This window comes from Myotis lucifugus, unplaced genomic scaffold (assembly GCF_000147115.1).
Source record: "Myotis lucifugus unplaced genomic scaffold, Myoluc2.0 scaffold_44, whole genome shotgun sequence".
In the NCBI taxonomy this organism is placed as follows: Eukaryota; Metazoa; Chordata; class Mammalia; order Chiroptera; family Vespertilionidae; genus Myotis; species Myotis lucifugus.
The window spans coordinates 7,635,522-7,660,262 of NW_005871092.1; the positions used below are offsets into that span (position 1 = coordinate 7,635,522).

At 47.7% G+C, this 24,741-nt stretch overlaps 2 protein-coding genes across 4 annotated transcripts in view; one reads left to right on the forward strand and one right to left on the reverse strand.

Moving 5' to 3' along the window:
• SLC18A2 (solute carrier family 18 member A2) overlaps positions 1-15,673 on the forward strand; it is a 24,435-nt gene extending 8,762 nt beyond the window's left edge. Inside the window, exons 3-15 of one of the 2 annotated variants that reach the window (XM_006088174.3) lie at positions 1,109-1,167; positions 1,401-1,484; positions 1,779-1,871; positions 2,555-2,644; positions 2,729-2,772; positions 2,842-2,902; positions 4,144-4,239; positions 6,198-6,276; positions 6,451-6,502; positions 7,139-7,202; positions 9,310-9,429; positions 9,778-9,911; positions 15,161-15,673. In XM_006088174.3, coding sequence (XP_006088236.1) covers positions 1,109-1,167; positions 1,401-1,484; positions 1,779-1,871; positions 2,555-2,644; positions 2,729-2,772; positions 2,842-2,902; positions 4,144-4,239; positions 6,198-6,276; positions 6,451-6,502; positions 7,139-7,202; positions 9,310-9,429; positions 9,778-9,911; positions 15,161-15,262 — 1,078 coding nt within the window. In that variant the 3' untranslated portion in view covers positions 15,263-15,673. The remainder of the gene's footprint in view (positions 1-1,108; positions 1,168-1,400; positions 1,485-1,778; positions 1,872-2,554; positions 2,645-2,728; positions 2,773-2,841; positions 2,903-4,143; positions 4,240-6,197; positions 6,277-6,450; positions 6,503-7,138; positions 7,203-9,309; positions 9,430-9,777; positions 9,912-15,160) is intronic. The other variant, XM_023753400.1, reaches the window with a different exon arrangement.
• Positions 15,674-18,476: 2,803 nt separating this feature from the next.
• PDZD8 (PDZ domain containing 8) overlaps positions 18,477-24,741 on the reverse strand; it is a 55,319-nt gene continuing 49,054 nt past the window's right edge. The window contains exons 2-3 of one of the 2 annotated variants that reach the window (XM_023753399.1): positions 23,983-24,056; positions 18,477-23,132 (exon numbers count right to left, since the gene is read on the reverse strand). In XM_023753399.1, the coding sequence (XP_023609167.1) occupies positions 20,938-23,132; positions 23,983-24,055 (2,268 nt within the window). In that variant the 5' untranslated portion in view covers position 24,056 and the 3' untranslated portion in view covers positions 18,477-20,937. The remainder of the gene's footprint in view (positions 23,133-23,982; positions 24,057-24,741) is intronic. The other variant, XM_023753398.1, reaches the window with a different exon arrangement.

Sequence of the window (24,741 nt, forward strand, 5' to 3'; positions counted from 1 at the left end):
GGATGGGCAGGTGGTCGCTGTCCTTGCCCAGTCGTTGAGCTGCGGGTGTAAGTGCTTGAGAACTGAGTGAGTGATAACGGTGACTTTTATTCAAGTCCAGAGAAGAAGAGCCCTTCTGGGCTGAGTGACTGGGCCTCAGGACTTTCTGATCTAGGATCCAGGGCTGGTGGGGGCGGGGGAGGGGGAGTTGAGGCCTGGAGATGCTCAGTGCTGCTCTGGGCTGACGCAAACTCTGGAGAGCAATGGCGCAGCCAGCATCGCACCCCCTTTCAGGGCAGGGGGACCAGGAAGCTGCCTTCACCCTCATGCCCCATGCAAATGGCAGGGACCAAGGTGTCTGCATAATCAGCAGAAACAGAGAGGAAGGGGATGAGGGAGGCGCCCTGGTAGCAGCGTACACCCACATCTCATCAGATACCCGGTTCTGGGAGGCGGGTGATGGTGAGCTCCCAGGGAGACTGGGGCAAGACTTGCCGGGCTAAGGGCAGGGCCAGGCGTCCAGCCGGGGGCGAGATACAGAAAGGCCAAGGTCTTCCCACCATGCCACCCGCCTGGTGGCAGAGCCCTGTATGGGCCATGCTCCTACGGAGCAATTAGGATGTAGGGTTTGTGCACAGAAAACGAGGCCTGTCTTTCTAGGCTGGCCTCCCTGGGCTCAGCGCGAAGACGGATTTGAACGTCTTGCTGCCTGATGCCTCTTAGATGCAGTGCAGCCGTCTCGCTGGCCGATCGAATCCTGGAATCATTTGATTGCCATTGTGCCTTTGGTGAAGCTCTAGCACAAAGACTGCAGTTAAAGAAATAATACTTTAAAAATGGTGGGACCAGGGGCCGTATGTTTGGGCCGTGCTCTGGGCTACTTGCCAATATTGTGTTGACATTTATGCCAGAGAAATGTCTGTTCGGACTGGGAGTCCATCAATGTATTCACACTCCGAGACAGTCAAACACAGAAAGGTCACGCAGGAAGCGCCGACGGTATGAAATTTTAGGAAAGTTGACCCAGCACTTATCCGCCGGATCCCAGAGGGTCGGCGGGAGACTCGGGGCGAAGCCTTAAGGAAACACAAAGCAGTCGCCAGATGTCCCTCGCGGTTTTGTTTTGCAGAATCGGCTACCCAATTCCAATGTTTGTGGGATTCTGCATCATGTTCGTCTCCACGATTAGTAAGTGCCTCGTGTTTGCCTTTGGAGCGTGGGTCGCGGGAAGGGTTCTGGTGGCCGTGAGCCCGGAGTTGAGAACACAGATCCCGGGCGGGGGCAGGGAGGTTGGTAAAAACGCAGAAAGAAATCCATAGAGGGGGGTCTTTGTGGGCAGAAACAGTGTGGTTACTATGGAAACAAACCTTTGGGCAGCCGGCCTGCCCTGACCCGGCCCGGCCTGGCCCTTCTCCCCGCAGTGTTCGCCTTCTCCAGGAGCTACGCCCTCTTGCTGATCGCCAGGTCGCTGCAGGGCATCGGCTCCTCCTGCTCCTCGGTGGCTGGTAGGTGTGGGCGCCTGAGTAAGTCCGTGCCCGGGGGTCTGCAGTCTGTCCCAGGGGCCACCAGCAGTGCCCCATCGCCTGCCCCTCACCTTGCGAGCTGGATAATTCAGGGAATCGAGGTTTCGGGGGTGGTGACTGGCTGTGGGCTTGTGGAGAGGGTCCCCGTCTCCTCGTTAGACCCTTCTTGGTCTGACGTTTTCATGAACCTCATGGGCTTGGGTCGCTCCCAGGTCCGGGTTGGGGAGGGAAGGCGAGTCACGGATAATCCATTCAACCCTTTCCTTTGCTGTGCAGGGATGGGCATGCTTGCCAGCGTGTACACAGATGACGAGGAGAGAGGCAACGCCATGGGGATTGCCCTGGGCGGCCTGGCCCTGGGGGTCTTAGGTAGGTAAGGTCCATGTGGAGGCGCGCTGGCAGCCTGTCTGCGCTGGACAGCGACAGTCCTTCCTCCCTCATTCCCTAACTGTCCCTTTTCGTTCCCTACTTTCGGGGAGCCTTCCTGACAGGGGAGGCCCTGGGCTCCCCCTGCCTCTACCCCCAGACTTGCTGGGGAACCTTGGGAAACCAGCCCCAGACCCCCCCGGGCCCAGACGTACAGGAGGCTTGACCAGGATGGTCTGCCAGGATCCTTCCTCTCCGCTCAGACGGCTCTGGGTTAATGCTGAGAGGACCTCCCCAACTCTGAGTCTGCCCCCCACCCCAGATTGGCCTCCTAGACCAGGGGCAGTATCTTCCCCGCCAGAGATGGGGTCCCCTCCCTTTCCTCTGTTACATTCCCCCCTTCCCCGGAGCCCGCAGTCCCTGTCCTGGTGCTTAAGGGATGAAGTCCTCGCCAACCGGGATCTTGTTCCCTCTGACCTTAACTTTGGGGTGACCCGTCGGGTCTCTTGCCCATGTCCCAGATGTGGAACCGCTGGGAGGAAGTAGCCAGGGCACTTCACACCACTGGATGTAGGGTAGGGTGGCCACCGCCAAGAGCTTTCAGAACAAAACGGAGAGCGAAGCACAAGAAACCAGCGGACGGTCCTTGTGAGGTGTGTCTGAGTGACTCGCTCTCCACCTGGCAGTGGGCCCCCCCTTCGGGAGTGTGCTGTACGAGTTTGTGGGGAAGACGGCCCCGTTCCTGGTGCTGGCTGCCCTGGTGCTCCTGGATGGAGGTGAGTCCGCGCGGACCGTGGCCGCGGCCTGGGCACATGTGCTGACCGGGTCTCTGAGCCACGCCTCTTGTGTTTCTCCCGCAGCTATTCAGCTCTGCGTGCTCCAGCCGTCCCGGGTGCAGCCAGAGGTGAGCCTCGGGGGGCGGAGGGCGCTGCACCCGCCTCGTCCCCTCTTCTAACCCCCACTTTCTCCCCAGAGCCAGAAGGGGACGCCGCTGATCACTCTGCTGAAGGACCCCTACATCCTCATCGCCGCAGGTGGGGCTCCCCCCACTACCCAGGTCCTTCTCAGCCCAGGGGTGGGGGCGGATGGCGAGGACCCGAGTTCACTTAGCGGCTGGAAACGGGCTGTGCAAAGGCATAAAAGACACAAGGAGGGTCTACATCACAGAAATGGTTTCCTTCCGTCATTCGTTTCTGACGCTGGGCCAGCTGCAGGGCAGGGTAAAAGCATAGCCTTGGCTGGTCTAAATCATCCCGGCAGCCTTCGGGGCCCGGGGCTGTCCAGGTTGCCCTGAGTGGATTTAGGGGAGGGGGCATATAGTTTGGGGTATCAGAGCTAGATAATGAGGGGTCCAGGGTGTGGGCTCTGGATAGCAGGAGAGATGCAAACAGTGCCGGCAGTCAGTTTGGCTCTATAATTAATGTAAGTGGAATAGACAAACACAGAATCTAAGAAAACACAGATCGGGGACGGGGGGGTGGGAGTCTAGTCATTTCAGCATCGTTTCTGTGTTCCGCCTGTAAATGTCACAAAGACAGAAGATCTTTCTTCCTTCGTGAACACCTTAATCACGATTGCACAATGTTCTTTCGGTCAAGATTTTAGCAAATTAGAGGTCCGTCCGTTCCCCCACCCCCCACACCCCCCGCCGGGCACAGCACAGGGAGCTCTCAGGGACCAGTTCTGTGTGTCTTGGTCCAGATGGTTCTACGTTCCCAAAGGGTTCTGGTTATGAGAGTGACAACGGGGCATTTGCAAAGAGACCCTCGATGCGTAGTTGATTGAAAAGAAATCCCACAACAGCACGTCTGTACGGAATGCCCTGGATGCGGGGGCGTCCCACGGCTTCGATAGAAAGCTCGGTGCTCATTGCACAGTGGAATGTAGGTGCGGGGGCTCAGGCTGCCCGAGTCTGTGTGTGGTCTGTGTGCTGCTGTGTGACCTCACCCTAGTTACTCCATTGACGATTGGAACTCCCTTTCTTTCTTTCTTTGTTAATAAGTCAGGAAAGTTAAACCAGATGATCTTGCAAGTTGCCTCCAGTTCCAAACTTTATGACTCTGGGAATCTAGTTGTAATAATAATAATAATAATAATAATAATACTCTTCACTATCCCCTTGACCCATCATTTCTTTTCCTTACAAAAGTAGGGAAAGTTCTGGGTCTCCAGGCTGCCGGCGCTGGCTGTGGGCACGGGAGGTTTAGCTGTGTTTGGAGGTGGTGAAGGGACCCTGGGGCCCCAGACGCCCACTAACCCTCTTGCTCCCTTAAAGGGTCCATCTGCTTTGCAAACATGGCCATCGCCATGCTGGAGCCGGCCCTGCCCATCTGGATGATGGAGACCATGTGTTCCCACAAGTGGCAGCTGGGTAAGGCCTGGGACGGGCTCCTCTGAGTCTAGGACTTCATCCCCGGGGCGGGTCCATCACTGTCCCCCTGCCGAGCGGCAGGAGCCGGGGTGACTGAGTGGCTTTCTGTGAAACGCTTCATGGGGTCAGTGCTCAGGGGAGTGGCTTTGCCAAAGATGAGGAGCCGCTCCTCATGCCTCATTGCCAGCCCCAGCAGTGTCCCCAGACTTCCTTCCTCCCTGGTCCCCGTGGTAGTTGGGGCCCCAGGTGTTTCCAGGAGGTGGCTGAGTTTGGTGGCCGTGGCTGGGAGTGTCCTGCAGGGCTTGGCAGCCGCTTGGGCTGAGATGCTGTGCTGACGTTTTGATATCTTCACTTAATTGACTCAGGACCCTAATTGAGTGAGGCAGGCCCTGCACAGGGCACTTAAGCTGCTCTGTCCTCTCCCTCCAGACACAGCCTGGGGCTGGCTTTATTGTCTTTACAGTCAGCGAGGGGCCCCGGGCCATCGGGCTAGATCGCAGGCCGCCTCGGTTCCTCAGGAGACCTGGCGGGGCTCAGCACCCAAGCCAGACGGTCCCCTCCCCACTAGTGAGGTCACCCCTTCCTCTCTCAGAGAGAGACTTGGTTGTTCTAGAGAATCACTTGGCTACACCTGCTCTGCGCCATCTGCAGTGTGCTCTCCGCAGCCTGTGGCCACCTCTGCTGGAGCCTCGCAGGCCCCTCTGCGCCTTGGTGGGCGGGGCAGCCTGGGTGACAAGAGCGAGGACCCAGTGCCCAGCCCTTCCCCAGCCCCGGCTGCTCAGCCCCTCCCTGCTCAGGGTCCTGAGGGGGCTCACGGGAAGCCATTCTGCCCCGATGCCTCCCGGATCATTTCTGGAGAAAGATTGGAGATTTGAAATCAAAGCAACTTTCACGAGGTGTGCGCAGGGCTCAGAGTCAAAGCTGGTATACCCGATTTCAAGAAGAAACACGGGAGTTTTGAACTCTAAGCGTTGGAAAAGCCATCTTTCCGAAAGAGAGTTTCCTGTTGTCTTAATAGTGAATAGGGACGAGAGAGAGCTGACGGGGACAGATCCCCTGGCAGCAGAGCCTGGGCCGCCTTGGGCCAGCCTCCTGTTCGCTGCCGAGGGCACGGGCAAGGCCACACTGCCGCCAGCAGCTGGACATCAGCCTGGGCGCGCCCCCAGGTCACAAGGTCCTCCTCCTGGGAGAGCACTCAACCTTGGACCTTACAATTTCGGTCACCTACGACTTGGCCCCCAAAACGACCACATAGACATTTATCTTTTTGGCGTGGAAAGATGTTCGTAAAGCTGAAAAAAAGGGCGTAGAACAGTAGTTATAATCCCATTTTGGGGAGAAAAACCAAGTAAAATCCTGTGCGCACACATTTATGATGAACAGGTAAACTTGGCATGTTTATGGTTAAAGGGCCCTGACCAGGGATCGAACCCGCAGCCTTGGCATATCGGGATGATGCTCTAACAGCTGAGCTACCCAGCCAGGGCGCGTACACATAAACTTACAAGGGAAAATAACAGGGGGGTTATCCCAGGGATGGGTTTTGGGGTGATTTTAACCTTTTCGGGGTCCTTATCTTAATGTTCCCTAATTGCCTCCATGCCTGTTGTCTGTCTTCTGTCCTGCAAAACGGGGAAGGGGGTGTGGGGTGGCAGGTGCCCTGGCCTGACATTCCGGTGCCTCGGGTGTCGGTCCACGTGCAGAGCTCCCGCCAGGCAGAGATGGAGGCGCCGATAGAGAAATGAATTTCGTGTCTGCAGTGTCTCCGCAGCTTTGTGGACGGACGAGCCATGTGGGGTCCGGGCTGCCCCGCAGCCGCCGGATATTAGCTGCCCCGGTGCCGGCCGCAGGGCTGCGTTTCACCGGCTCTGATCGCCCCCACGGCGTCGGCGATGATTAGTTTTCCTAACATTCGGCCGCTATCAGTGCTGATAAGGTGTCCTTTTCATAATTTACAGGCGTTGCTTTCTTGCCGGCTAGTATCTCTTATCTCATTGGAACCAATATTTTTGGGATACTCGCACACAAGATAGGGAGGTAAGATGAAATGAACACAACACTCCCTGTCTTCTAATAATGCTGTTCTTTAAAAAAAAAAAATTCTGTTTCTGTCTGGGCAGTGACAAGCATTGTTGTGATTTCCATGGAAAATTTGGACTGGGGGACAAAAAGGCACATTTACTGATGGTGCGTTGTTGCTGTTTTCCATAGGTGGCTTTGTGCCCTGCTGGGAATGGTGATTGTGGGGACCAGCGTTTTATGGGTGAGTAAAAGACAGCATTGAACAAGTGGAGATGGTCAGTAAATAGGACTTTTGCTTTGGGCAAGAATCACCAAGAAATATTGTTTAGCAGTTTGAAGCTTGTTGATGAATGCGTTTTCTTACATCTTTCATTTTCTTCTAATTTTTTATTGTCATCTTAGAAATTTTGGACAAGACTCTCCGAGGGATATATTTTCATTTAATGCCAGTTGGAAGTTATTACATCGATATATGTCACCCACCCCCACCCCCATCACCTTAAACATTACAATGTCTTAAGCACTTTAGGGCGACTACCCTGGAATGCTAGCAAGATGCTTTTTTTCTAGAATAAAACACCATCTTCCTGTGGCCAATATCCTACCCCAAATGGGTTTTTGGGTCCTTGTCAGAAAGGGAGTGTGGACCAGGCCGATCTTTCGCGTCGGGAGCTGACTAGTGTTCATGGTGCTCACAAAACCCGTTTCAGCTCCAGCTGGGAAGATTGGAGGGTCTGGTTCTGCCCAAACCACGCCCCCGTTTCCTTCGAAGGGAACACACATACCCGGCTGGAGACAACATGTTTTGAAGACTTTCCAAGGTGACTTCGAGTTGCATGTCACGTGATTTCAGTGTAACATTTATTTCCTCTTACAGATCCCTTTTGCAAAAAACATTTATGGACTCATAGCTCCCAACTTCGGAGTTGGTTTCGCAATTGGTAAGTCACACGAGCCTGGTGCTTCGACTTAAAGCGGTTGTTTTTCCTCGTTGCTGAGAAGGTTTCCTCTCATTTGGGCCGATCCTAAACTTCGTAGAAGCTGGAGAGGAGGCTGCGGGCAGCCAAGCCCCAGTACAGCCTGTAGGTCGCCCACAGAAAAACGCCTGCTTCCCCCCACGCACTAGTCCTCTGTTTCCTGAAAGCCAGTATTTTTAAGAAGCCTGGTGTTTGCAGAAGCCGAGGCGCCACTGGCGCACCTGGGCAAACCAGAGCGTCCCCCACGCAGGGCCCAGATCTGAGAACAGACCTCAGGTGAGGCTGGGGGACCAGGCTTCACGGGTATTTTTCTGAGGTTCGGTACAGAAAAGTTGGACAGGTGTGGTGGTGACCACCTGTGCCGCAGGAATTTTCACGGGCAAACGAGACGAGTCTTTCTAACATGAACAATAAATTATACCTTAGGAAAATCCTGTTCATATTTTGGGTAAATGGTCCCCATTTGTTTCTCCTTTAGAACCTGTAGCTCGCTCATGATGCAAGTAAATGCTGAGTCGATCGTAGGGAAAGGCAGGCATTTGTTCTTTGGTAGAAAGAGAGCGGAGCCTTGGCTGACCCCTCGGACCAGGCTAGGTCCCCTGAGCGTAGAGGTGTCCTCTCACGCGCCTTCGTAGCATCGGTCCCCATTGGAATTCATTTTCAACTCTTCGTTTAACATCCAACTCTTTTGTTCTCCCCTGCGCCCCACACCTTGCGCATACTCGGTGGTCAGCAAATACCATTGAATGAAGGAAATTTCCCTCATCTTCCTGCCCCTGGTGCTTGGGGAGGTGAGGGGATGAGTGGTCTGCTGGGGGAATTCACAGATGCTGTCTCCCTAGCCCAGTGATGGTGAACCTATGACACGCGTGTCAGAGGTGACACGCGAACTCAGTTTTTTGGTTGATTTTTCTTTGTTAAATGGCATTTAAGTATATAAAATAAATATCAAAAATATAAATCTTTGTTTTACTATGGTTGCAAATATCAAAAAATTTCTGTATGTGACACGGCACCAGAGTTAAGTTAGGGTTCTTCAAAATGCTGACACGCCGAGCTCAAAAGGTTCGCCATCACTGCCCTAGTCAGTCATTGCCCATCCCCACGGGAGAGGTGGGCAACCGATGTTCAGAGAGAGAAGGCATGATCTCACTCACCCAGCCAGGGATTTGAACCCAGAACACGTGCTCTTTTTTCTTTTTAATATATTTTCATTTATTTCAGAGAGGAAGGGAGAGGGAGAGAGAGAGAGAAACATCAACGATGAGAGAACCATTGATCGGCTGCCTCCTGCACGCCCCCCACTGGGGATCAAGCCTGCAACCTGGGCATGTGCCCTGACCCAGAATGGAACCGCGCCTCCTGGTTCATAGACTGAAGATCTACCACTGAGGCACGCTGGCTGGACTGTACTCTTTCTTTATGCTTCCTGTCCCCGTCTACACCGGAGACCAGAAACTATACTCCTGGTCTTGGTGGTGGCAGTGTTTTTGTTGTTTTTCCCCCACCCCCACACCCCAGGAATGAGCAAACTTCTTTTGATTTTAGTTCCATGAGTAGGGCCAGATGGCCCCTCAGACTCCTTGTTCGGATTCCTTCTGACCCTCCTCGCTGTGTGGGGCCAACGTGTGCAGGGAGAGGAGCCTGGGTGAGGCATGTAGGCGTGTCTCCTCCTCGAGGGCAAGGGACGAGTGGACCAGAAACTAGTGAACCAGGGAAACAGCAACAGGAAGCAGGCGGGGGTCCCCAGGGCCAGTGGCCAGCAGCCTGGAATGCGGGAGAGTCACCAGAGGACTGAGTGCCCTCTGTCGGAGGACAGGCCATCCGGACAGTGAGGACGAGGTGAGGCAAGGCAGGGGACAGGCACCTGGTGGCCTGGTCCCGGTCCCTGTCTCAGCTGCCTGCCATCGGTCTTCAGCCGATGTGTTGTAGGGAGTCTGGCTCCACATGTGCAGGTGGAGAAGCCAGAAGGGGAGGAGGCAGCAGAGGTGTGAGGTTAGGACCGTCCTGTCATCCATCCCATCTTCAGTGTACAGCCGTTTTCTATAGACTGTGTTCCCTGGCCCCACAGGCATGGTGGACTCATCGATGATGCCCATCATGGGCTACCTGGTGGACCTGCGGCACGTGTCCGTCTACGGGAGCGTGTACGCCATTGCAGACGTGGCCTTCTGTATGGGATACGCTTTAGGTAAGGTGTCGGCCTGACACAACCACCTTTTATCTCGGCACGACAGAGAGCGCCTGCTGAGAACCACCTAAACCAGGGGTCCTCAAACTACGGCCCGCGGGTCACATGCAAATACAAATATTGTATTTGTTCCCGTTTTGTTTTTTTACTTCAAAATAAGATATGTGCAGTGTGCACAGGAATTTGTTCATAGTTTTTTTTTAAACTATAGTCCGGCCCTCCAACGGTCTGAGGGACAGTGAACTGGCCCCCTGTTTAAAAAGTTTGAGGACCCCTGACCTAAACCTTTGCGTCTTTCCGTGGGCAAGGTGCCTGCGGGAGCTTTATCTAATTCTCTGTTTCCCGAAGGTCCTTCTGCTGGCGGGGCTATCGCGAAGGCAATTGGATTTCCGTGGCTCATGAGAATTATTGGAATAATTAATATTCTTTTTGCTCCTCTCTGCTTTTTTCTTCGAAGTCCACCTGCCAAGGAAGAAAAAATGGTGAGAACATTTTAGGATGCGTTGAAGTGTTTCTTGATCATTGTAGCATGGTCTTTTGGATAGCGTTTCTTTTTCCTTTGGAGACGTTAGGTTTTATTTTTAATTTTTAATATACTTTTTATTGTTGATAGTGTTATAGATGTTTTTCATTTTCTTCCCCTTTACCCCCCTCCTTCCAGCCCCTGCCCCCCTCCCCCAGGTCTTCACCCCGCTATTGCCCGAGTCTGTGGGCTATTCCTATAAGTATATAAGTTCTTTGGTTTCTCTCTTCTCGTCCCCCCACCCACACATTGAGGTATGTGTCTTAATTGTAAAATATGTTCCTGCTCCTTTTGGGGAGAACTCTCCAAACATTCATGGTAAGAGTTCCTTTTTAGTTGATACCACATCGGACAAGCTACTTCTGTTACTATATCAAGCATTATGTTTATACATTTGTAGAGTAAAATTATTTTTGTACATAGATTAGCAGTCGGTAAGCTCTTTTGTCAATGAAATAAAAACATGGGATAATTCTCTGTTGCTTGAACATCTTGAAAATGTGGACATCAGCCTGGGCACGCCCTGCACTTACTCCTAAGATCAGCCGTTTCTGGTGCCGTTTGCCTTTCTCCCAGCCCTTGCAGCTTTCAGTAATAGTGACTTGGTCCTCACTGCGGAAGATTCCAGAGGTGGTTCTAGTGTAGGTAACAGGCCCTTAGGGAAAAATATTGTATATGCACCTTTGGGCACACATAAAACCTTGAAATTCATAATTTCATAACCAGAATCATGGCCATAGGCAAGAGAGAATATAAAGTGTTCCTCTTCTGAATATGTTCAGACCTCTCAATTCTAAGTGTGAATTTTGAAGTGCATCATCCATTTAAACCTTTCTGATAAGCATTCACAGCTGGAGGCGGTGGGTGTTGCTGCTTTGTGAAACATCTAATGGTGGTGGATACTCCTCCAGCTAAAAGCAGAGGGCCTTAGATTAGGGATGAATGGGAGAAAGCAGGCAGGGGAGGTGGCATTTGTAGTTCATGAATGGATATGCGGTTCGCTTGCGATGGTTTGCTGGCAGTGCAGCCCAAGTTCTTCCTGATGGTTGAGCTGAAATGGATCTGGATGTTTTGGCTTTTCATGAGCTGCCCTTTTAAGATTTCCCCCAAACGTGGATTTAAAGACAGACGCAGACCCTGAAGTTAGGTGCCATGCAGCCTGTATTAGCTTGGGGCATTTTTTTTTTTGCATTTATCTATCTGTTCAATATATTTGAAAAATATATCCAGCACTATTCCCTTTATTATGTAGAATTTAACTTGGTCATTTAAAAAATATTTTTATTGATTTCAGAGAGGAAGGGAGAGGGAGAGAGAGATAGAAACATCAATGATAAGAGAGAATCATTGATCGGCTGCCTCTTGCATGCCCCACGCTGGAGATCGAGCCCACAACCGACTGTGACCTCCTGGTTCAGTGCCCAACCGTGGAGCCACACTGGCCTGGCTCGCTCCATCCTTTTGAATTACTCATGACCCATTTGGCTCAGAGAGGCATGGACGGTGCTGTGGAAATACGCTGACCGAGGCCCCCCTCTCTCCCTGCCTCTCGCTCAGTCAGCTGCCTCTCCACAGCCGTTACTGTGGGTCTCTCCGGGACTCCCCTGTTTTCCGGCCTGGTTGTGTAGGTTCCCTTTCCATTTTTGTTTAATGGGCCCCAGCACAGTACCTTGCCCAAATCAGGCTCAGGAAATTCTCAGTGCAGCAAGAATTTGATTAACGCTAATCACCGACAAATGCCTCTGTTGCCCGACAGACTGTGTAAGGCTCTTGGGAGAGAGGGAAGGGCTGGCACGGGGCCCTGGAGCAGGACTGTCACCTCATAGGGCTGTTGGGGGGACTAAAGGAAAGAATCTCAGCGGGGCTCAGCCTGTGTCTGGCACCCAGGAAGTGCTCAGTCACTCTTGCTCTTACCCAAACCTCTGACTTCAGCCCCTGTCCCATCCTCCCCCTCTTCCCTCTGTGAGAAGAGCTTCCTTTTGCTGTTCAGACCCCAGAACCTCCGAGCGGTCTCCCTGTGGCGTTATCGTTCGTTGACAGCCTGATGGCTTATCTGGGGGCGGGAGGAAATGGTGAGGTCGGAGGACCAGCGGGGATGCAGTGGGGGTGCTTGCCCAGCCAGCTACCGCTCTGAGAGCCGCTGAATGAAGGCTGCAGGAAATGGAAGAGACAGTCCTGAAAGGCAAAGCAACAAGAATTACAGGCTCCCAGAAGCCACTTCCGCTGTGAAATGTCAGAATCCTTCATCAGTGCCTTAGCGAGATGAACCGTTAAAAACTGGAGAAAAAGTGCATCTTGCTGCCCATCATCGATGCCAGCATCGAAGGCATTGCATTGGATGCCACTTGACTGGCTGGCATGCTGGCAGCAGTGAGAGGCAGCCGGCAATGCTGCCTGCTCACTGTGGAGACCCATCGCTCCTAGGACAAGGGGGACCGAGCCAGGTCAGGTGGGCCTTGGTGGAGAAGGGATTGGTGATCACCCCTTTGAGTGTCAGCAGTCAGGACCCGCAGGTACCGAATGCTGGGGGACGTGAGAGCGGGAATGAGAAATACAAACCGTAGCAAATAATTCGTTCACCAGGCCACATTCCGCTGATGTGCTTGGACCGGCTGTTCTGCAGTGAACGGTCCAGTGCTGTCCTCCCGGGTCCCACGTCAGGCGGTCCTCAGCTGGTGTGTGAGCACTTGAGTTTCTCTTCCATTTGGTTTATTGGATTTCCGTGCGTTTTTTGTTGTTGTTGATTGTTTGTTTTTAATGATCACTGTTGAGTTGGCAATGCAGGTGAAGAGGCAACAACTGTTAACTCAAGTGCCTCAGCAAGATTAAGCAGTAGCACACGATCCTTTGAAGAAGACTGGATTCCAGTTGTAAGACAATTAGCACGCAGCCCGTAGCTCTCAGAACACCCAGTCGGGAACAGCTGCGTTCTGCTGTGGATTTTTCTTTCCGGTTGAAGAATTAGCTTCAAAGACGGGGCATGTTTCTTGCATCCCATGGTTGCCCTGACGGGAAAGCAGGCGGTGTGAGGATTGGAGCTTTCTTTCCCTGAGTGGCTCTGGATTCTCTGCACATTGACTCATCAAGTCCTTCCTGCTGTCTCCTCGATGCCGAGGGGTGGGCAAGGATGGGGCCACCAGAAGCTGAAAAGGCCGGGTGTATTCTGTATGTTATAATCTACTTAAAGACGTGTCCCTGCCCGGCTGGCGTGGCTCCGTGGTTGAGCATCGTCCCATGTACCAAGAGGTCGCTGGTTCCATTCCAGGCCAGGGCTCATGCCCAGGTTGCAGGCTTGGTTCTCAGTAGGGGCCACGCAGAAGGCAGATCGATGTTTCCTCCCATCAGTGTTTCTCTCACCCTCAAACTTCCTCTTTCTAAAATCAATTTTTAAAAAATTTTAAAAAAAGAGATGGCGCCCTAGCCAGTTTGGCTCAGTGGATAGAGTGTTGGCCTGTGAACCAAAGGGCCCTGGGTTCGATTCCGGTCATGAGCACGTACGTCGGTTGCAGGCTCCTCCCCAGTCCGGGCCCTGGTCAGGGCTCCTGCAGGAGACAATCAACTGATGTGTTTCTCTCACATCCATGTTTCTCTCTGTCTTTCCTTCTCTTTTCCACTCTCCCTAAAAATCAATGGAAAAATATCCTCAGGTGAGGATTAAAAAAAGAAAACAGAGGTGGTGGGCTTAAGATTTTGCGGGGTGGGGGGGTTTAAGCCTTCTGTGCGACAAGGACCACCCACAGGGGAGAATGGTCCTGGTGCAGTGTCAGTTACCTTAATTACTTATTTTTAGAAATTGAGCCCTTTCTGAAATACATGATCAATTCACTTGGCAAGAAGCGGAATAAAAAGTGGAGCTAAGTTTGCAGCTGATGGTTGGAGCTGGCAGCCTAACGTAGAGGGCCAAGGAAGTCCTTATCTCAGCAGGTCACACAGGCAGATCATTCTAGAATGCTTGGGAGAAAAGAAGTGGGGTAAGCACAGAGCGAAGTCTGAGAAGCTTATCAAACCTGAGGAATGCTAAGAGAGGCTGCAATGTTTTCATCCACATAAATGTGTCCATTGAGATTTTCAAACTGCACCAAAAGGGATTAGGAGACTAGTTCATGTGGAAGAAACCTCCGGAAGACATACCCTGAGGAGAGAATTCCTTTAGTTGACCCCGCGTCCCCTGCTGTCCTCGCACTCTGATGGATGGCACCGTGGAGCTGCGTGTGAGGCGACTCAGGCTGGAGGCTGTCTGGACTCACATCTGCCCAGTTCCAGCTGTGCATCCCTGTCAGGTTCCTTAGCCTGTGCCACCACGCAGGGCTATCAGCCCACCACACGCGATGCTTGTGAAGTTGAGGTATTCCACTGAACATGCTTCTCGAGGTCCTGGGTGATTCACACATCAGCTGTGTGATCAGACTGAGCTTGGTCTGTACATGTTCAGGAGGAATGATGACTCAAGTGCTGGTCAGTTGCGGATCAGCGGACCGTTTCTTATGTTCACAAGAGAAATGTGTTTGTAAAGAAATTCATACAGTTGAGCAGGAGTTGGGCAGCCAGGAACTGGGGAGAGGTGGTCTGAAGTGGCGTTGATGGAAGATAAGGGCCATGGGTTATGTCTAGGGTGATCTAAGGGGCGGTAGCCATGGTCTTACAACACGGTAAGGGTGATCCGTGAAGACGTGGGAATCAGCACCCGATCCACAGACAATGGAGACAGTCCAGTCCATCCAGGGATGTTTCTAACACGAGAGCTGGCGTCCTCAGGAGAGAGCACGTCCTTACTTAGCGTTGGTGCGTGAAGTCTGCAAACAGGTTGGATTGGGTGACCTCCAGGGGCCACCCCTCCCCCAGTTCCAAGATTCTAAGTACAACTCTTCCTAAACCTCACCTGCACATGCCTTTCGTCAGAGCTCACAGGTTCCCCCGAATCCACTTCACGGCCCTGCAGGTAGAATGAAAACACTGCGGAGACCCCTTCTGGTATATCCTCTTCCCCGAATGTTCACCGAGTGTAGGACTCCAGGGCCAGGCAGCTGCAGTTGCACCAAATGACTGGTGAATAGTGGGTGGATCCATCCATCCATCCATCCATCCATCCATCCATCCATCCATCCATCCATTCATCCATTCACACATACACACACACACACACTTGGTTAAAACCATCTTATCTTTCTGAACAGGAAGTTAATCTATCTGCCCTTTGCTCTCTTTTAGGCTATTCTCATGGATCACAACTGCCCTGTTAAAACAAAAATGTACACTCAGAACAATGTCCAGTCGTATCCGCTAGGTGATGAAGAATCTGAAAGTGACTGAGACCCTCAGAAGTCACCAAAGCATTTCGTCGTGTGAAGCAGTGTTCCCTGTGCAGTGACGCATCCAGAACCATCTTAGTCATCCCACACGTCCCTGGTGAAACAGTAGAACCAAAAGTTACCCTTTCTTTTCCGTGGGTATGGTCGATTGCCAACAGCCTTATAAAGAAAAAGCAGCTTTTCTAGGGGTTTGTATAAAGTGTTGAAAACTTTATTTTATGTATTTGATTTTATTAAATATTATACAATATATTTTGACGAAATAGATATAGTGTAAATCTATAAATATTTGAATCCAAATCAGATATAACTTTTTAACTTACATTCACGAACACTTGGGTCAAAAAAAAACACACCTTATATTTTTTCTGAATATTGGTAATGAGTGTTTAAAACTAAAGTACACGTTATCTCTGAGACACTTCCGACAATAAGACACTAGAAGGAAGTCTGAACAATCAAGTAAGACAGCGAATGGTTATGTAGTGACGCCGAGTGTTGAGTTCTTCAACTTGTAATTATCATCAATATACGTATGAGTTAAAAGCTAGTTGTCTCAAACGCAGAGGACAAGAACTTGAGGCAGTTACCGTTTGGATTTATCTGTAAAACTTAGCTGGCACTAGTTATCTATATGTAACCACCTACCTGGAAACAGCTGGTTGTATGTAAATGATATGTTTACATGTCATGTGGTTGGCAGCAAACATTGAAGCCAATGAGGGGAAAAATAGCAAATGTTCTGAAAGCAGAGAAAAGCATCTAAAATGAACAGTTAATAACAACTAGATGCTTCCCTTTAAGATAGATGATTATCTTACTGGATGAAGGAACATTGAGGGTAGATTACACAACAGTCAAGGTTGTGTAAGCATGGCGAGACTTATCAACATCTAGTCCAAGGTTAGAAAATAAAGGTGAAAGGCTAATAGCTGCTATGACATGAACAAAAAAATCAGACTCTATCATCTTTGACCTGTTTGGAGATCATCCAAGTGTTTAATTTTGAGTTGTCTGTAACTATTCTTTCCTAGACTTCTGAAAGTTGTTCACATCAATGTGAAAAGTTTTAAATGAAGATGAGTGCAATTAGGTCTTGAATCATGTTAGGAAACCAGGTAAAAATAGGGTGGTCTGGACACCCCCCATTTCACAGGCAGGAAAAAAATCAAACATCTGAAAATGTCTCTGTATTAACTGTGTCATCTAGTGCTGTGTGATGTAGTTTCTCTAAGCATGACATTGTCGTGCCTTCCCAACCTAACAGCCAATACTGTGTTAGTGAACACTGTCAGTTTACACCAGGTTTTGTATGATATGATTGCCGTGGTGATCGTGTGGAATGCCTCAGCTACTACTGGTTAATTCTGTAGTTCTGTCATTGTAAATGAAAATCACCTAATGCCAATGGTTTTGTTAAGTTAGAAATTGTTTAACTTGGACGAGGAGGAACTGAGGACTTTAAGAGGACTCTTCAACCTTTCAATTCTCTAGGAAAGTTAGCTGATGCTGACTTCCCATTTGCTTTACGAAGCTTTCCTGTGGGCCTTGGCAGGGTCTGCAGCCGGGCTGTCGGGTGCCGTGAATTGGAAGCACACAGCTTCCCGCTCACCAATTCGCATGGGGCGGCTGATTGGGTGGCTTCTGGAAGGTGCTCCAGAGGCGCGTGCCCATGGCTCGGAGGCAGGTTGTTCTCCACTCCTACTGGGGAGAACCTTCCAAAGGAACGAGCTGCAAATCGGTCCTCTAGCGGGTTCGTGGTCCTCCCAGCCCCAGCACCGTATGTTATTCCTACTTTATTTTTGCCTTTAAGATTCGTCTCTTCAAAAATGACTGGGAAAGGCATGCCTGCTCTTGATCCTTAGGGATGACATAAAAGATACGTGGAGTTTTTTAAAACTGTTTTAGGAGCAAAAGATATCAGTTGTATCTAACAGGAAAAATGGGGAATTGTAGGGTCTTTTATGTGACTGATGTTCTGGGGTGAGCCAAGACTGAAAAGAGACTTTTTTAAAAAAATAATTACGTATGTCAGAACAAAGAACATACAGCTGAGTTTCTGTTTTGAGCAGAGGTGGTTTTATGTGTGTACCTGGCAAACAGATACAAAAACCTTAATGAGGTAGCAATGAATAGTCAGTTCTTTCTTTTGACTGCCAAGTGTACCTGCCTAAGCCATGTTTTAGCTAGTTGACTTAATAAATCTTCTGAACACTACTGTGCCTACTTGTATTCCTTTATAAACCAGACATTATCCTTGGAATCAAATACATAAGGTATTGACTGTTGATATTTAATTAAAAACTGTTCTGCTTGCAGGCATCAGGTAACTTCCTCTCCAGGTTAGTGAACCATACATTTTGGCTTTGAAAAGTGTTTTAAATTGAAATATGTTAACTAGTCACATGTCAGTGTGGAAACATGCAGTAAGTTATCCTTGCATCTAGAAAGTTGTATTATTTTCCTGATTGCTGTGAACCAATATGTTTGATAAGAATAACTAAACTATGTGGCCATTTGATACACTGGGCCTGTGGCCCCAAGTCCTGTAAGACTTACGGTGAGCATGTGTATCTTTTAGGGGCAAGAGTCTAGTTTTAATCAGCTGTTTAGGGGATCCATGGCTTAAAAAGGATTGAGGGACCACCCCATTTTTTAAAAGAAAGCCAATACATTTTAAAAGTGATTTTAAATTTATCTACTTTTAGGGAACTTGATTTTATTATCTTACTATTAATAAAAGCCAAGTATTTTCAAATTGTCTGTCAAAAAATTCAGATTTAAATTTTGAACCTGACAGTACCCTCAAATATTAAGCTGTTTTCTTTTCTCAAAAGTCACAAGTGGCCACATAGTATTCAACTAGTTCTGATATTGAAGAATGTAGGTCTTGACATTAAGGAATGTAGCATATTAATTCTGATTCCAAAACAGTGCTAAAAGGTTGCTCAACTTGAGGGTCTAAATGTCTAGCCCAATCATTTAATACCAACGTAAAAAATACACGTTCACTACTCCAATTACTAATAGGGAGCAAAGGCAAATCCATAAATAAAACAAGAGTAAACCCAAAAGTTAATGCTTTTAGGCAGTTTTCAAAATAGTAATTTTGTTTAGCACAAATGGACTGTTGAGCTTGTGTGGCCAGATTATACCAGGCTGTAATTCCAGAGAGAGGCAGCAGTCACCTTTTCAGATGCCATCAAATGAAGATATTCTTTTTCCCGTGGTGGTTTTGCTTTCTTTATTATCTGTTAGCTATTGATAACATAGCATGGCAGCGACATTACATCAGGAATTTAATATAATACAACTGTTTTCATTGAGACCTTATACCTCACTCTCCCCTGGGCAATTTGGGGTGTTCCCGTTGCATGAGTGCAACTGTGATGCCCCTACTGCTCCTCCCACTATATATATATAATAAAATATTGCACTATGTTAAAGGTATTATTTTACAAATATCATGAGCAGCATTACTGAGCTTTCCATAACTGTGGTTCTACAGAGTTAAGTATTTTAAAGCATGAGTAGATTTTTATGAAACCAAAGTTTTGCATTACTTCTACAGCCCTTTCAAATGCACCCATTTCAGCAGCATGCTTGGATGTCACCGAAACTTCTGTGGTACGACCCTTAAGCACCAGCCACTTGCAGACACTCCACCTCCCAGGTTATGGATGGTAAGTTATTTTTCATACGATGGAAGTTGGTTATTATATTGGGCAGATTGTTTCAAGCATATGTTACAGATTAACATTTTAGCTTCCAGAGAATTTTGTGTATAAAGACTTCTATAGCAGTGTTCTTTCCAAATGCAAGCATGCTTAAATAAACAAAGGGGGGTATACGCAGCTATATTTTTGTTATTAACTTGGCCAAGAAAGCATTTTCCCCTAATATTTCACTTAATAGCAGAAATGAGAATTGGCTATTGATTTTTAAAGAAGTAACTTTCCTTCCTTCAGTAATGTTTTTATAGCCCATATACATCCTACCTGTTATTTGAATGGCTTTTTACCGTGCAGAGCACTTAGTTATGCTATTGTTTCCCTCACAATCCTGTGAGGTAGACTAAATCTAGTTTATTCCTACTTTAGAGCTGGAGAAACTGAGACACAGGGCTCTTTTGTGGCTTGCCGATGGTCATACAGTTCATTCATGGCCAATGGAAGAGCTTGATCTTAAACTCTTATATGGTGTCCTGGACTATAGATGTGGGCCAGAATCCATATTAAAATGCTTTTTTTCTGCCAGCCATACAAGCCATCCCATCTAGTTCTAAATTCATGTCAGTTTTACTACATATCATTATAGTAGTTACCTACAAAAGGGAAAATTATGCATAGATGTATCTTTTTATAGGCAAATAAAAGGCCAAAACTTTTATGGAATACCAACAGGGGTCCTGCTCACGGTTTCCCTCAGCCATGTGTTACAGAGATCCACACGATGGACCAAGTATGAGAGTAGATCTTCCTTTTCAGAGAACTAGTCCCAATTCCTATGTATGTATACTGTCTATTTTTATTTAATTTTCTTTCTTTTTTTTTTTTAATGAATGAAGATAGTCTGAATTACAGAAGCATTCAGAATGATCACCATTCCTTTAAGCCTGCAGGATGTCAGACAAAGGAGTAAATCTATTTTGCATGATTCTTCTCCTTCACAACATTGTCCTGCATTAAAAAAAAAAGTTTCTAAAAAACAGCCAAACCAGTTATCAACACGGTCATTTTAAGAACAGTCCTCTGAAACTTTAAATATCCTTGCACATGCTTTATTTCCTATGGGAGAACTGGAGATGAAAATTAATCATAAATGATTAGAACTTCCATTTAAAAGGAAAGCAACATTTTGAAAAATTATATTTCAAAATCATAGTTGCTGTTTTTTAATAATCCTGTTCTCTACAAAATTCTTTACCAACTGCGTTCTATATTTACTCTTTGTTACATTTTGTTTGCAGTGCAAGCTCTTCAAATCAATCACTATATTCTCACTCTACTTCAACTGCACAAAAGCTTTAGAAAAAAATTTCACAGAGGCATAGGAAGCAAGCAATATATGTAAAAGGTTTTTGTTTTTTTTTTACTAAATCAGCATAACTGACTAAAGCCATAGTGTCTGCTTTCGTGTTACATTTGGCAAAAACAAAAAGCACCCCCCAGGACCCCAAAATAATAAAAATCTCAAGTAGGATGACAAACTTCATAACACAAAGATTCAAAAACTGTTCCCTCAATGATTGCTGCTGTCAATTTGGGCATGCAACAATCTGTTATAACCGTGATAGAAATAAAAACATTACAAGAATCTGGACAGTATCCAATTTAACACTAATTCAAAAAAGAGAAAGAAAAATAGCACAACGAGACAACATACATAAACATGAAAAGTCAGCTTACATAATTCCATAATTAGAAAAAGTTAAAAATAAATTAGTAAAAATAAATTCCAAGTATAAACCCAAAAAGCAGAGCTATAAATGCAATCTGAAACAACCAATTTAGTGAGCTGGTCATGTTTTCGCTGGAACAACCTTTTCATTCTTATTAACACAAGCAAGTAACTGGAGAAGCAGGCCGAAGTGCATTATAAGGGGGTTTAAACATGGTTATATCTGTGGTACTTTAGATACTTTTCCCCAATTGCTTGAAAGATTAGACGGGTCTGTTACACAGACTCAGATGGGCCGAATAAGTCATCTGAAATGCTGCTGAATGGCTGAGCGTCTATTAGTTGGGTTATTTCATTATCAAAGTCTTCTTCTGGGTCATCCGTATACTTGCCTATTTTTTTGGGGTGCTGGTCTAAGGTCAGACTTTCTAAAGATTCGATATCTTCAATGCCTGCTCTGTAGTGGATCATAAGAAGTGTCAAAGCTTGTAGTCTTTCACCTGATTTACCTAAAGCAGCAGAAAGAAGAGATTTTTTCCTTGTATCGGTTGTCTCTTTTTCTTCTCTAACAAGGGAATTGTTATGTTCCAGCTCTTGATCAATTTCATTCTGCAGTTTGTCCAGCATGAACTCGAGTTTCTGGATCCTCTCCTCTGTCGGCAAGCCCCTGTACAGGTCACGGCCAATTTCTTTAACTGCAATGAAGACGCTGTCATCCAGACCGCCCTCCTTCCTCACTAACTTTATTCCTGTGCTGTTTCCCCGTTTAGAAGGACTGTTTGGACCACACACCTCTGTGTCGCTGCCTTCATTGTCTGACGTGTTGGGGGTGTGTTTTGGTGAAGGTTCTACTAGATCGGCTCCTGGTTCAGAAAGGCGAGTTTTAGAGACTTGACGCAGGTTTAACAGACGAGAGCTAGTATTGATGATGTGCCTCGTCAAGCCTGTGGTTCTAGTGACGGACTTGCTAACTTCAGCGTCAGTGCGGGCAGACAGGCCCAGGAGGGTCTCCTGTCCTTCCAGCCTGAGGTTTTTCAGGGTCCGGTCTATCCGCCTCTCAGTCGCTCCACAGAGAGGAATCTCGGCGAGACACTTTTCCTGGCATTTCTTATGGCAAACATAAGCACAGATCATACACTGGGAAGCGGCTTTAGTCCACACTTTTTTCTTGCAGTAATCACACCACGTTGGGTTCTGGAACTGAGTGTCCTGGAAACTGTGTTTATTTTCTGTTAAGCCCATCTGTCCCACTAAGGGCTCCTCTTTCGGCAGGGCAGAAACCTCTTCGACCAAATGAAATTCTTTTTCTTTCTCCAAGTTAGTAACTAGGTGGTGGTCCACTTCTCCTTCTTTCAAATATTTGAAATGAATAGTAATGTCACCAAAGCAAAATTTGTCATTGAATCCCTTTTGCATACTCAGGTTGCGGAGTGCGGTTCTCGTGACCATGGCCTTGGGTGTTGGGGCTTCCAGTCTGAACTTGGAAAGGTACTCCATGTTTGATGTAGTGAGGCATCCTAAAGCCACCTCTTCAAGTTTCAGGCTCACATGCCCCAAACAGATGAGCCCCCCCAACTTGAAAGGATCCCTGCACCACAGGGCGAGGTTTAAGTACCGGTGGCAGGCTTCTATGTCGAAGAAGCAGGTGGCTCTGGCCCTTGTCCATTTCCCTAGCTTATTACGATAGTGAATTTCTGAAGACTCCCACGTCTGAGGGTCATCCGAACTGTCCTTAGGGCAGGAGCTTTCTGAGGGCAAGTCTTTCCCCACTTCCTGCTTTGCTGAAGACTGCTTAGATGCAGCTGCATCTTCCATGTGATCCACATTTTTCGCTTGCTTTTCAGCAGGTTTATCTGCAGGAGGAGGAGGCAGCGCCTTTTCTGGCTTTTCAAGAACCTCTGGTTCCGCCTGACCTGGAGCATCTGCAGAAGGCAAAGGAGCTTTCACTTGCGGTCGTGGTGGCACGGGTGGTTTGAGAGTGGATCCCTGGGTGGGTTTTGACACTTGTGCTGGGTCTGTTGTCTCAGAAGGTTTTGGGGCTAAAGGTTTGTTTCCTTCTTTGGATGGGAGTTTGGGTGGTGGTGGGTGACTTCCTGTAGCTAATTTACGATTTAAAACTGGTGATATCGTTCCAAGGGGTCTAACAGAAGGTGTCGTTGGAGTACGTTTGGGACTAAGACTTGCCGACTGTGCCTCATCTTTGAACTCATTTTGTGCTCTGACATCACTTGCCAAGTCTTCAAATTCCAAATCCAGGTCTCTACTTTCAGTGTCTACTGCCAACCCAGCGTCCTCTTCATAATTTGGTTGGCATGAGCCTGACAGAAAGTTTTCTTCCAATTGACTAAAATGATCCTGCAGCGCTGCACTGTGGTGACCCTGGCCCACAGGCCTCTCGTAGTACACCAGGACGCGGTCGCCGGCCTGCTTGATCAGCTTCAACACCTGCAGTGTAGATGTGATTTTCACACCTGTTTTAAAATTTTGAAAGGGAAACACAAATTACTGCAATGAGAATTACCTAAATTGCTATATATAATTGCCATTAACTCATGATATTTAACGACAAAGTAATAGGGAAACCTCCAAAATATATGATTGGCTTTTGGATGCATCTGTGTGCCAATTCTCAAACCCTGGATATTCTAGAAATGTTTACTTATTCAAACCAAATGATGACACGAAAATCCTTAGAAGGGTGCCAAGCTGGTAATTGCTTCCATTCCTTCCTACGTTTAAGTGACACTATTTCTCAGTTTAAAGTGAGCAGAGTGACACCTAATAGGGATTTTAATGGTTAAACCAGACTTAGAACGATGGGAAACTGATGTTATTGCAGGAAATCCCAAAATATACCAGGGATTACAAGCATTGGGTCAAAGTAAGAGACTGATGTTTGAAATAAACTGCAAGATACTATATTATGAGTAATGTACTCTTTTACAGATTCTCTTTAGTAGCTTTACCCATTAAACTAATCCTTTTCAGGACCAGAAAGAATAAGGCAGGCATAAGTTGCTTTACAGTTAAACAAGTTGGTTACTATCTGCACCTACATTGATAATATCTATCTTAAGTTTTCATTTTACTATTTTCTAATAGGTGCTACATTAACATCATTCAAAATTCAAAGGGTACAAAAGATGTATACTGGAAAAAATCTCCCTTCCACCTCTATCTCCAGCAATACTCTTCCTTCCCCAAGGCAATCAGAGCCAGCAGCTTCTAGTATATTCTTCCAGCTAGCCATCTTCTAGGTGTATCATTACAGGCTCTATTTGTTTCCTGCCCTTTCGCTACCCTCCCCCAAACAGTACTTACCCAAGCTATCCCTTTCTGTAGGACTTAGAGAAAGGTGAGACAGGTCTTTGCTTTCCAAAGGTCTTAGGGCCATCCTAAATAAATCAAAGTAACATCAGCCCCATCTAATAACCTGACTGTAGAGTTCCTCAGCCTATATCCTCTCTTACTTCAGCTGCCCAGGAAGTAAGACCTTGCTTTAGACCTGGTCATCACTGGGAACTTGACCACAGCAAATATCTTTCACTTGGAAATTAATTTCTGGTCACAATCTCTTATTTCCCACCTGTGACAATTCTGTCTGCTGACTGAACTGTTTAGAGGTAATTTCCAGACCTAATCATTCCTCCTTCGCTCTCCTGGCCCAGATGGTTCTCCTGATAGCACTTGCTTTTCTCCTTGACCTCAGTCTCAAGATTTCAGTGATGTTCACATCAAGATTTTCTATTCTCTTGCCCTGGACTTTTCCTCTTCTACATCTACCTTTCTGATTCCCAGCTCTGCTAGCCCCGCCACCTCCCTTTTCTCCTGAGATGCCTGCCTGATCCAGCCCCAAGTTATCGTCTCTGTCTTCAGCATAGTGTTCAGTGCTGCCTTAGCATTCTGTTGCATGGTCACCAAACAACTGAGTCTCTAAAACACCAGCTTCAAACCTCCCCCAATCCCCTGATCTTCCTGCTTTTTTCTTCTGTGGATGACATCACCTAATTTACTGAAAAGATCAACAAGAAGTCACCTTTTCTTCCTGCCAATCATTTTTAGTATTAAGCTATCTCAGAG